The sequence below is a fragment of the Eretmochelys imbricata genome, chromosome 10 (genome assembly GCF_965152235.1).
Source record: "Eretmochelys imbricata isolate rEreImb1 chromosome 10, rEreImb1.hap1, whole genome shotgun sequence".
Taxonomy (NCBI): domain Eukaryota; kingdom Metazoa; phylum Chordata; order Testudines; family Cheloniidae; genus Eretmochelys; species Eretmochelys imbricata.
In genome coordinates this window covers 35,559,802-35,571,172 of record NC_135581.1, presented here as the reverse complement: position 1 = coordinate 35,571,172, position 11,371 = coordinate 35,559,802, and the positions used below count along the sequence as shown (strand labels likewise).

General features: G+C 56.6%; 1 protein-coding gene across 2 annotated transcripts in view; it reads right to left on the bottom strand.

Moving 5' to 3' along the window:
• Positions 1 to 5,451: 5,451 nt before the first annotated feature.
• The window catches only part of CAPN15 (calpain 15), a 95,613-nt gene continuing 89,693 nt past the window's right edge, over positions 5,452 to 11,371 (bottom strand). For both annotated transcript variants that reach the window (XM_077828152.1, XM_077828153.1), the window contains 4 exons: positions 11,025 to 11,254; positions 10,014 to 10,159; positions 9,137 to 9,315; positions 5,452 to 8,783 (listed from right to left, as the gene is read on the bottom strand). In XM_077828152.1, the coding sequence (XP_077684278.1) occupies positions 8,606 to 8,783; positions 9,137 to 9,315; positions 10,014 to 10,159; positions 11,025 to 11,254 (733 nt within the window). In that variant the 3' untranslated portion in view covers positions 5,452 to 8,605. The remainder of the gene's footprint in view (positions 8,784 to 9,136; positions 9,316 to 10,013; positions 10,160 to 11,024; positions 11,255 to 11,371) is intronic.

Below are 11,371 nucleotides of genomic sequence, written 5' to 3'. Positions count from 1 at the left end.
TGACTATCCCCCGGGGGCGTTGGGCCGGTACAGATGGCGGGGCACGCGCATACTCTGCTGCTCTAGAACCGGCGCTGGTACATGCCCTGCCCGCCCCCCCAGGGCGTGGGACGCTGCGGGTGGGCCTGCGCAAAATGCATCACGGGGAACTTTTTCTTTTCCCTTCCCTGGTCTCAAAGATAAACACCTCTGCAACATTTGGCTTTTTTTCAAAATTGTCTATCCCCCCAGCAACATTTTCCTTTCCCCCTTCCCCTCCCCTAGCTGTTTGTTCGGAAGCCGCAGAACCAAACAACTTCGGCTTTTTCGCAATGAATCACTACCATCCTCTCCCGCCCCCTAACTGACCCCTCTCCCCATGGGATCCCCCATCACCAGGGGACCGATGACCCCTCAACACCCTTACCACCACATCCGGTTTCAATTAAAGCAGGATGACCTGCTAAATCCCAGCTCCTGGAGGCCCTGGTAGGCCCAGGAACCTAGGAGTGGCTCCAAACGTGGCTCAGAGCCTGTGGCCGGGGCCGAGGTGGTATGGTGGTCCCAGGGCCAGGCCCATGGGCTTCAGACTGGCTATGGTGGAGGAACTCTGCAAGATCGATGTAGCCATGCAGAAGCAGCTGAGTCCCTCCCCCCACTGCACACTGCTCTTAGCACCAGATGGCCTGCCACGGTGCTGTCCGTGCCCCAGTCGACAAGCTGCCAAATGCAGCGTAGCATTGAGTGAGATGCAGCTCTTGCCTCCCTCCCCGCCTGGCATCTCAGGGCACAGAACTCCCTGGGTCTGAACCTCCCATCAGAGCACAAGCCCTTGGCTCCCAAGAACACGTTAATCCTACAGTCCCCAGAGGGGGGGATGAGGGGCAGAGCTGGCCAGCCAGTGATGTGTGACCCCGGGATCTTTCTCCCCAGTGACAGTAGCTGGTGCTGCCTCCACTTAGTCCTGCTCTGCTGAGAGATCATGGAACCTCTCCACTCTTCGCCTGGCTCCCAGACCTCCTGGTTGCTAGGTCGCTCTGACATTGCCAAGGGCGGATCAGTGCGTCTGAGTTACACTGGTTTTTGTATTGCGGGGAAGGGTGAATGACACATCCCTACTCACATTCTGACGTTAATAGGCTGCAGGTGGCATACAAAGAAGAGGAAGTATTTCTTCACACAATGCACAGCCAACCGGTGGAACTCATTGCTAGGGGATAGTGTGAAGGCCAAAAGGCTAACAGGGAGGTGGGTGTCAAACAAGCCCTGAATAGGTTCATTGAGGATGGGTCCATCAATGGCTATGCGCCAAGATGGGCAGGGACACAACCCCACACTCTAGGTGTCCCTAAACCTCTGGGTGCCAGAAATCAGGCATGGCACCCCATAACTGCCCTGCTCTGTACACGCCCTGAGGCTCTGGCATGGGCCAGCGTCAGAGCCAGCAGGGCAGCTCTCAAGTTCTTCCATCCCCTGGGCTCCCCTGCACTGGCGGGGCAGACAGCCTGTGTGAGGTGGGCAGCAGCTTTGCAGGAATCTTGGTCCAATGGTCCGTATCAAGACTTGGAATGATCCTCATCCTTTCCAGCTGGGGGCAGTGATTGGCTGCAGGGCTGGCACCCCACAAGTGCTGCAAACTGGTGTCCAGGAGGGCAGGCTTGGAATACCAAGGGGCCAGGCCCCCAGCATTGCCGTATGCCAGAAAACCCCACCCTTTTCCCCAGCGTAGCCACGGGTTAACCCCGTTTACTGGGCATGGTCACACCTCGGGGCGGGGGGTGGGAGCTTCACCTTTCAGTGAAACGCACAGGGCCAAGATGCCCATGGCTGGAGTTTGGGGAGGGCTCAGAACCCACCCTGGCTCATTGCAGCTGAGGATTGGGCCCCGCTGCGCAGAGTATGGGTCAGGAGGGCTGGGCAAAGATCCACAGGGGGGAGGGGGCACAGTAGGAGGCGGTGGGGTGGGATTCCACTACGGCTTGGGAAGTGTTCAGCTATGGGGGCCAGACAAGTCCCCTGGCCAGAGAGAATCCATGAAGCAGGGGTAGAGAACATGCAATGAAGACCCACAAATGGGATGCCTAGTCCAGATTTCCCACCACCTGCCCACTGCTCCCACGGCCACCCCACCCGACAGCAAAGGGGCAAGAATGCTTGGTGGGCTGTGACAGCCCTTGAGCACTGCTGACATGGGGACATGCACTGAACAGAGCGCCCTGCCCCAGCAACCAAAGGAAAACCCTGGGACAGTCCAACAGGGCTCAGGCAGAACAGGTTTCAGAGTAACAGCCGTGTTAGTCTGTATTCGCAAAAAGAAAAGGAGGACTTTTGGCACCTTAGAGACTAACCAATTTATTTGAGCATAAGCTTTCGTGAGCCACAGCCCATCCCATTGGATGCACACTGTGGAAACCGCAGAAGACACCACATACAGTGGATGGGCTATTACCAGCGGGAGAGTGAGTTTGGGGGGGGGGGGGCGGAGGGTGAGAAAACCTGGATTTGTGCTGGAAATGGCCCAACTTGATTATCATACACATTGTAAGGAGAGTGATCACTTTAGATAAGCTATTACCAGCAGGAGAGTGGGGTGGGAGGAGGTATTGTTTCGTGTATGTGGTGTCTTCTGCAGTTTCCACAGTATGCATCCGATGAAGTGAGCTGTGGCTCACGAAAGCTCATGCTCAAATAAATTGGTTAGTCTCTAAGGTGCCACAAGTCCTCCTTTTCTTTTTGCAGAACAGGTTGGTATCCTAGAGAGAGAACCAGGCCTCAACTCAGGCCAATGTATTTCTTGTGACTACTCTGCCCCTCGCTGGCTGGTCTCAAAACAGATTTCTGCACAGACATTGTATTTCCACAGCTCCTAGCCAGGGACTAGCTCATGCACTGCCCAAGCAGCAAGGAAGGGTCTCACCAATGTTTCCATGATGGCATCAGAAAGGTTTAGCCCCACCCAAGATATCTCTCGGTAACTCAGTCCAGCTGGGAATAGGGCAGAGACGTTTGCAGGAATTGGGGCATTATGGATTTAAATCAGTTTGTTTCTGTCCATGCAGGAACGCGCTCTCTCTCTCACCTCACACACACACACACACAGTGTGTTGCTAACGCTTGCAATTTTATCATGAGTCTCACAATAAGTGATGTTTTTTTTCCTCAAGCCCCAGCTCCTGGATTCAAGTGAAAGGCAAAAATCCCACCTGTCATTTAAAAACAAACACTGTCAAGTTTAAAACAGGCCCCAACCACCCACGAAAGGGAAGGAAACCAGAAGACAAAGAAAATGAGCCCCAGTTTTATTTTTAAAGCTCATGATTTTTAATCAATCTCATGACTTTGAGGCCTGACTCCGGATTCTTGAATAGTTGGGGTTAGGAACACCATCCACACCCACACCATTTATAACTCACCCTTTACGCAGATCCTTGGGCCCAGATTCCGACGCGGTGTGAGTGGGTGGCACTGCCGAACTACGTCCCCTTACCGCAGTGGCAATGGCGGATAGCTGAAAAGAAGCTGCTGGAAACCAGGAAGCCTGGACATTCTCATAAGGAATCTTGGGAAATGCTGTCTCGATTAAATTACTCTAAAATGGATGTGAACCTGTTTGAAAGACCGTATTAAAAGCATAGTTCACTGTCAAATGGGGGCCACCATAGCTAGAGCAATCCCACCGGGGGCAGTCCTGCATCTGATGTTATTCACTATTTTCATTAAATAACAAATGACGGAGTGGAGCGCGTGCTTACAAAATGCATGGCTGACACGCAGCTGCGAGGGGTCGCCCACACTAGAACTCAAAAACGACCTCGATAAATTGGAGACTTGCTCTGAAATGAACACGATGCAATTCAATAAAGACAAGTGCAACGTGCTACATTTACGAAAGACAAATAAAATACACAGCTCCAAAATGGGGACTAGCTGTCTAGGAAGTAGTGTGGCTGAAAAGGATCTCTGGGTTACAGTGAATGCCAAATTGAATAAGAGTCAACAATGTGATACAGTTGCAAAAAAAGGCTAATGTGAATCTGGGGTGAATTAACAGGAGTGTTGTCAGTAAGAGACGGGAGATAATCATCCAGCTCTACTCAGCACTGGTGAGGCCCCAGCTGGAGTCCTGTGTCCAGTTCTGGACCCCTCACGCTTTCGGAAAGATGAGCAGCCCCAGTTCGAGCACCTACGCCCAGCCATACAGCACACTACATCCCCAGTGCCAGTAATGAATGCAAACATCCCAGATCTCAATAGCACAGGTCCTGCTCCCAGCACGTCCCACGGGCCAGGAGATGTGCTGGTCTAAGCAGTAATATCGCCCTCACCCACACAATGATTGCTGCAGTGACCACTTCCCCCTGCGAAGGATTCTGTCGGCCCAGGGACTGTTTACGATGCAGCAGGTCCAAGATTTCTCAAGGATTCAAAGAATCAGAGCAGCACGGGGCTGCCGGCCTGATCCATGGGCCAGTTAAGGAACACAGCAAATAACAGACATGGCAAGCTGTTGGTGTGTTACTGCTACCCTCTAGTGGACAGAATTAGCACTGCTGCACAGGCCCTATACTACTAGTCATCAGGAATTCTCTCTCAGCTCAGGGCAGGACGGATCCAAATTCAGTCGTTTTTGTTGCAGTGAGGTTTCGAGTGACAACAGGGTGCAGCACAGTTATAATACCACATAACATTTATGTCCTGCCACCTCTCTAGGGCCCACAGCTCTTTACAAAGTTGTCATTATTCCCTTTATACAGATTGGGAAACCGAGGCACAGAGCGAGGCAGGCTTCTTCCCCAAGGTCACCCAGAGAGCCAGGAATAGAACCTGCCTCTCCTGCTTCTCAGGACAGTGCCATACCCACCCAGCCACATCACCTCCTACACACTGTGCCATCCCAGCAGGCCATGGATTTGTTAACTAAAGTTCAGAATTCAAAGGATTTGGAAAATTTGAGGAAGAACCACCATAAAATTGATGAATTGTAGGAACTGCCACAACAACTCAGACAAAGGTTCCACCTACACCAGCATTCAGCCGCAGTACCAGCTGCTTTAGAGGAAGATAGGAGAAACCCTGCAGCAGCAGTTATGGGATAACAAACTCTCAGGGAAAGTTTCCTCCTGACCCCCATTAGGGAGAGGCTGACTTGTGCCCTGAAGCATGAGTGTTTATATTTCCTCCCCAAACTCTTGTTTAGTTTTTAATGTTTACTATAACAATTCTAGATACTTATGTTGTCCCTAGATGTGTCCAGTCCCTCTTTGAATCTTGGTAGGTTCTTGGCCTCTGTAACATCTTGTGGCAATGAGTTCCACTGGCTAACTGTGTGCTGCGTGAAATCATTTCCTCTTCATTTTGAACTTTCAATTTCACTTCTTGTATGAAACACAGAGAACCCTGCTTCCCAGCGTGGGCTTCTAAGTGTATGACTGAAAATGACCTACACAAATAACAACAGAGTAAACGAGTGGCTTAATTAAAAAACAAAACTTTATTTGGTCCATTGGAACCTGAGTTTGAAAACCACCCATGGATTAATTCGTATCATACAGGGATTACAGATCTGATTTACAATTGATAAAATAGCCTGTGTTTCGTAAGAGCTGGACCGTATTTACAGGGTTAAAAATATTCACAGCTCAGAGAGAGAAAAAACAAGAGAGAGAGAGAGAAAAGAAAAGGACGGAATCGTCCAAAGAAGGAAAGGAAAGAACAGAACACATCGTTCGACGAATAAAAACTACAAATAACAGAGCTTGGCTCAGCTGCTCCCTGACGTCGGGGGGGCCAGCAGGGTCTGAGAGGCAGCGCACACGAAGGGGCAATATCCCTCCCAGCAGAGATTCCCCCATTCCCACCCCCCTCCTTCCCAGGGAGCACAGTGCAGACCATAAAAACAGAAGGGAGGAGAGAATTGTCCCACGCTCACAGCCTGGAGGGGAAACCTGGGATCAAAATAAGCCTTGGCACTGCCAACCCCCTCGGTGCCCAGCAGAACGCCAGCCTGCCTCCATTCTGGGTCTCTATAGCACAGCTGATCTCTCAGGGGGTGAGACGCTGCTCACGGGGGACAGCCTGGCAAGCTACCTGTGCAGGCCTCACCATAGCACACATCTCTGCTGGAGAATCTGAACCCGGAGTACACCGGGGGCCTAAATGCCTAGGGACTGAGTGCCTGTTTCAGGACCTCCGAAAACTATCATGTTAATCAGGGCAGGTAAATGAAACAGGCAGCTCCAGGGCTGAGCTAGGGCTGATTCCATCTGAGCATCGCTCCCCCTCGCTAAAAACACAGAACATTTCCCAGGAGCCTTTGGGGGAAGTTTAGTGCAAAGCTTAAATCCAGAGTTAAAACCGCCCTGAGATTTTCATGTCAAAGGGCCTACTATGGGAGAGAGGCTTTGCTGAGCTGGGGGAGTCACGCTCTGCACAAAGCCGAGTGGACTCATCTGCCGTGGGACCTGGCTAGCTCAGAATCCCACATGCAGAGGTGGCAGCTTGGGGGTCTTGGGCCCATTACACTAATCAGCCATGAGCACGGATCTCCTGCTAGCGCCCAGTGGCCAGGGGCTGCACTGTCACTCCCATGACACCCCATGCCAATGCTCTCCAACGGGCCCCACGACGTCAACTGCACAAGGCGTTTGCTGCCGCTCCAGACTCACTGCCTCTGCTCTGGACGTGACCCTCACCCCCTGCTCCCTCTGCCCTGAAAACCCACAAGGTGCCTAGGCAGAACCCCCTGCCCCACCAGCAGCTCTGGGATCCCTGCAGAGTGGGGTAGTTGTGGGGCAGGGATTCCCTGACTAAGCTAGCTGGGGTTTGACTGGCCGTTCAAAGCAATGATCGTTTAAAAAAAGAAAAGTCAGTGCATGGCAAAACTGTCAAACAATGGGGGAGGGGCGCAAGTCTGCTCAGCCCCCAGCCTGTGTCCAAGCCCCAGTGCTGGCTGGTGTACCCACTACGCTGTACCCACCCCATACACTGACAGCCCTGGAGAATCCCTGCTCCAGCTGCGCCTTTCACCTGGGCCCAGCCATGTGCTGCACTGAACCATCAGTCGAGCTCAATTTTTTGTGCAGGGGCAGCTCCATTGGCTTCCCTGGTGCAGAGCAGGCCAGGATCAGGCCAGACAGCCTGTAGTCAGGCCGTCTCTTTGGCTGGTCTCCCTGCGCGCCGGCACCAGCCCTCCCAAAGCTGGGACAGCGGTGCCACAGGTCGAGAGGCGCACTGAGGAAGGCTGGACTGTCAGTGCCAGGGGATGGTTCTCCAGCACAGCTCATGGCTTCTCTCCTAACACTGCTCCCTACGGCCAGTACTGCATAGTACACATGTGTTCCTCGCACACACTGAGCACGGGCGCTGGGAGGGGGCTGGAATCCCACACATGCCCCGTGTCTCATAATGCAGCGAAGAAAAGGGCCATTTCACTCCATTTTGGTAAAAGACGCTTTGTAAAACGTTAACAGCTGCTTTTCAAAAGAAATCACCGCCCCCCTCCCAGGGGAAAAAGCAGCTCCGAGCAGCCTTGTTCTGCCCGCTGCAGGAGGGGGCTGCCCCCAAACACTGTTCTTTGCCCTGGTGAAATATGGACAAACATCCCCCTGCAGGCCATGGGACAAAAAACTACCAGTCCCAGAAACCTCTGGGGCATAAGGCTTTACCCAGAGCTGGTTTGGGGGCTCAGAGATCAGGCCATTGGCCAGCAACTTTTACCAGATTTGTGGGTCATGTAAATTCCCAGCCTGATCTTCCTCTCCCTGATATTCGCCATCAGCCTCCTGCAAAGCCGCTGGCATGAGATGCAGCTGGAGGCAGAGATGCCAGTGCCCCAGGCCGGGCCGGGCAGAGGCGATTCCATGCACCCATGGCCATTTAAAGCAGCAGCACCTTCCCAACAGCCCACGTGAGCCCACTTCGCCTGGGCTGGCCCCCTGGCTTCCTCTGTCCTTGCCAGGAGCTCGGTCTCACACTAGCTCTCAATTCTCTTTGGCTGGCAAACAGCCGACAGGAGGGCAAGGCAGGGCCCAAGGCCGGCTACACTGGGCCCCACCAGCTTGCTGCAGCCATGCTTCCACAGCGACCAGGCGGGCGATCCCGGAGCCGGGCCCCGCGGTACCAGGCGGGTGGCAGGGAGCGCAGACAGACGGACAGACGTCAGTCAGAGGTATATTGTTTTTTGCAGCATCAGGTGCCTGACGCTAGCGGAGGGAGCAGAGTCCTGAGTGACCGTAGGGTTGGGAAGGAACCTGCCTCCCCGCCCCCGTTCTCCTCCCCCAGCCTGGCCAAGGCTCCCGGCTGCCCTGGCGATTGGTGGCCATTCCTCCAGACCAAGCGCATGCGCTGGAGGGGCGGGGGAAGGGCCAGGATCCTGAGACTGCCCCCGCCCCGGCTGGCTCCCTGTAAAGTGCGTGCGCTGGCGGACAGGGGTTGTGCGGAGGCAGGGAGGGGAGCGGGGGAGGATCCCCAGCCCTGAGGGAAAGGCGCTTGGCGGGATGCTGTGGCACTGCCCCCTGGTGGCTCAGCACCGCCGGGTCGGGAAGCAGCCCGAAGCAGCCGGGGCCAGGGCCTTGGTTAAAGCAAGAAGGCAGAAGCAGGAGAGGGGCAGGGAGGGCTGGGCTGGTTGTCATAGCGGCCGGGGCCCGTGCAACCCCGCCACTTCAGGGGTGAGCAGCGGGTTGTGGGTCCCTTTCGTTGACATCCAGTCATTGAGGAAGGCCTGGGCGGCTTTGCGGTGCACCAGGCGGTGGGTGATGGAGAAGCCAGCATTGCCTTCCAGCTGGGAGAGGATCACCAGCACCTGTCTGCAGGGGGAGAGTGATCAGTGTGGGTGCAGCCGGAGCCTGCTCTCTGCCCATGGGTGCAGCTGCTGAGAGACACGTGCTCCTACGTGGGGCTCCCTCATGGCAGGGCCTTGTTAGGGCCACAGGGCTCGGGGGCTTGGCCAGCAGCTAGGCTCCCTCGGCAGCCCCTTTCCCAGAGGGGCTCTGTGGTTGGGCTGGAGGTACTGGACTCCCTCACCAGCCCCTGCCTCATCGGGGTCTCTGTGGTCAGGCTGGCGGCACCAGATCCCCTCGCCAGGCCAAGCCCTGGGCCGGCAGTCTGGGCCTGCCACATGGCAGCCTCATTCCTGGCATTCCCCGGGGTGTCCCCTCACCTGTGCAGCGGTGGCACGCTGTCCTGGGTTTTCAGGCTGCCCCGCGTGGACACCACATTGAAGCTGTCCGTGCAGTCGCACTGGACGTGCAGGTAGGACTTGGGGTGCCGGTTCTCCACCACCACGATCAGCCCCGCCCAGCCATGCGTCAAGTAGTAGCAGGTCATCCCCTCGCGGCCCTGCCAGGACAACCAGCAGGGTCAGACGGGCAGGCCCCTCCCAACCCCTGCGCCAGAGCCACAGAGTCAGTGCCCACCGTCACAACAGGAACCCAGCCAACCAGAGGGAGCTGCCGGCCTCTCCTGCTCACTCCAAGCCATCCAAGGCATCTGCCCTCACTTTGCATCACCAGTATTTTCCCACCTCAGCACCCAAGGGAGGGATGATCCTGCAGGCACAGGGATGCCCTGTGTCCCCATCCCCTGCCCTCCCTGCTCTCCAGGGACTGAGCCCATTCACACCCCCATGCACCCAAGCAGGGTACCTGTGGGATCTGCCAGCCAGGTATTGCCCTCCCACCAGCCCGCCCTACTCACCTGGCAGGGAAACCTGGCCCCCAGAGGTCAGGGCACACCACTGAGCTGAGCCAGGCTCCCTGTGGGAGAGGGACGGAGAAGCTGCAGCAAAGGGGAGACCCCCTCTAGCCACAAGCAAGAGCCACCAGTCCGACCCAGGGGAGGTGTCTCCGTAGCCAGCAGCAGCGGTGAGCTAGGGGCGAGTGGGGCCAGCTGGCTATTTGTAGTGCACTAGCTCCAGCCCCACTAGCGCACATCCCTCTCCCCGGGCAGGGAGGCTGCAGCACAGACGGACCTGGGGCAGCCCGTGTGTACCGACCCGTCTGCCTGCAGCTTGGGACTCAGCAGGGCCCCGCACCCACCTCGTGCCGTTCGCCCTTGTTCTCGGTCAGCAGGATGATGGCGTCGGCCAGTGTGGTGGGCTGCGCCTCGACCTGCTCCACCATCACCAGGCGGGAGCTGTAGATGGCCAGGATGTAGCTGGAGCTGTCGGCGGGGGGGCTGGAGGCTGGGGAGAAAAAGATGGCTTCAATGTGGGGGTGCGCCAGGCCCTCCAGCCCCCACCATCCTGCCCGTGCTTCCCCACTCGTCCAGCTCCTCCATCAGATTCCAGTTCAACTCCTGCTGCTTGGGACAGGACGCTGCCCAGGGCACCCTGTTCCCTTCACCAGCACCTCACTGAGCTCCACTGACATCACAGCCCCCTTGGGACAGGCCTTAGTCACCCCCGGACAGGGGAAACCGAGGCACGGGGAAGCGGTATTACTGGCCCCAGTCACTTAGTGCCTGGAACAGGACCCAGGAGTTTGGATTCCCAAAGACAGGAATTCTTGAGTCTGTCTGCAGTGATTGGAGGTGACTCACTTGCCAACTGGTGGCACGGCTGGCTCTGGGGGAGCTCCTAGGAGGGCCAGCCTAGCAGGCAGAGGACTAGCAGGGCTCGCACTGGGAACTGGCACCGAGTTCCCAATGCCAGCCCTGCTAGTCCTCTGCCTGCTAAGGTGACTGCCTGCAGGTAACTGCAGGTACCAGGCTGGGGAAGGGCTGGGTGGGCTGTGCTTACGGTGGCCCTCTTTCCCCCGTGAGATCGCCTGTGTCTCATGAAACGGAGATGGGCCGCAATCCTGGAGAGACAAGGACCTGGACTCTCGCCAAGCTGCCTTCCCTCTCCAACCCACCCCACAGCCCCTCAGGGCAAGCTGCAGGGACATGCCCAGCCAATGGGGAAAGCCAGGGGGAGATACCACTGTCCCCCCCAGCCCCTGCCTGCAGCACAGGAGCGAGGCGACAGTACAACCGGTCCCACAGCCCCTCCCTGCAGGGCACGCTCAGTGGGCTGGTGTGCTCAGCTGGGAGTGCACCGGGGGCCTCACCCTGGCCAGAGGACGTGCCCGGCAGCGGGGCGTTCCAGTGGTTGAAGGCACAGCACACGACAGCGTATTCGCCCGGCTCCAGCATGACGTCGCAGTTCACAAACTTCTTCACTGCCCGCTTGCTGTGGGCCACCAGCCGGCCCAGGTTCAGCTTGTTTCCGTTGGTGAATGTGGCGCGGAACACCATGATGCACAGGTCCAGCAAGTGGCTGTCCACCGTGTCGGAGCGCCTGCCCGGCGGGGGGGGAGGGAAGGGAGGGGAGGAAAGAAGTCAGGACTGAGCCAGCCATGCCCCTGCCCACCCTGGATGGGGAGGCTCTAACCGGGGGATACGGGCCAAGGTGAGC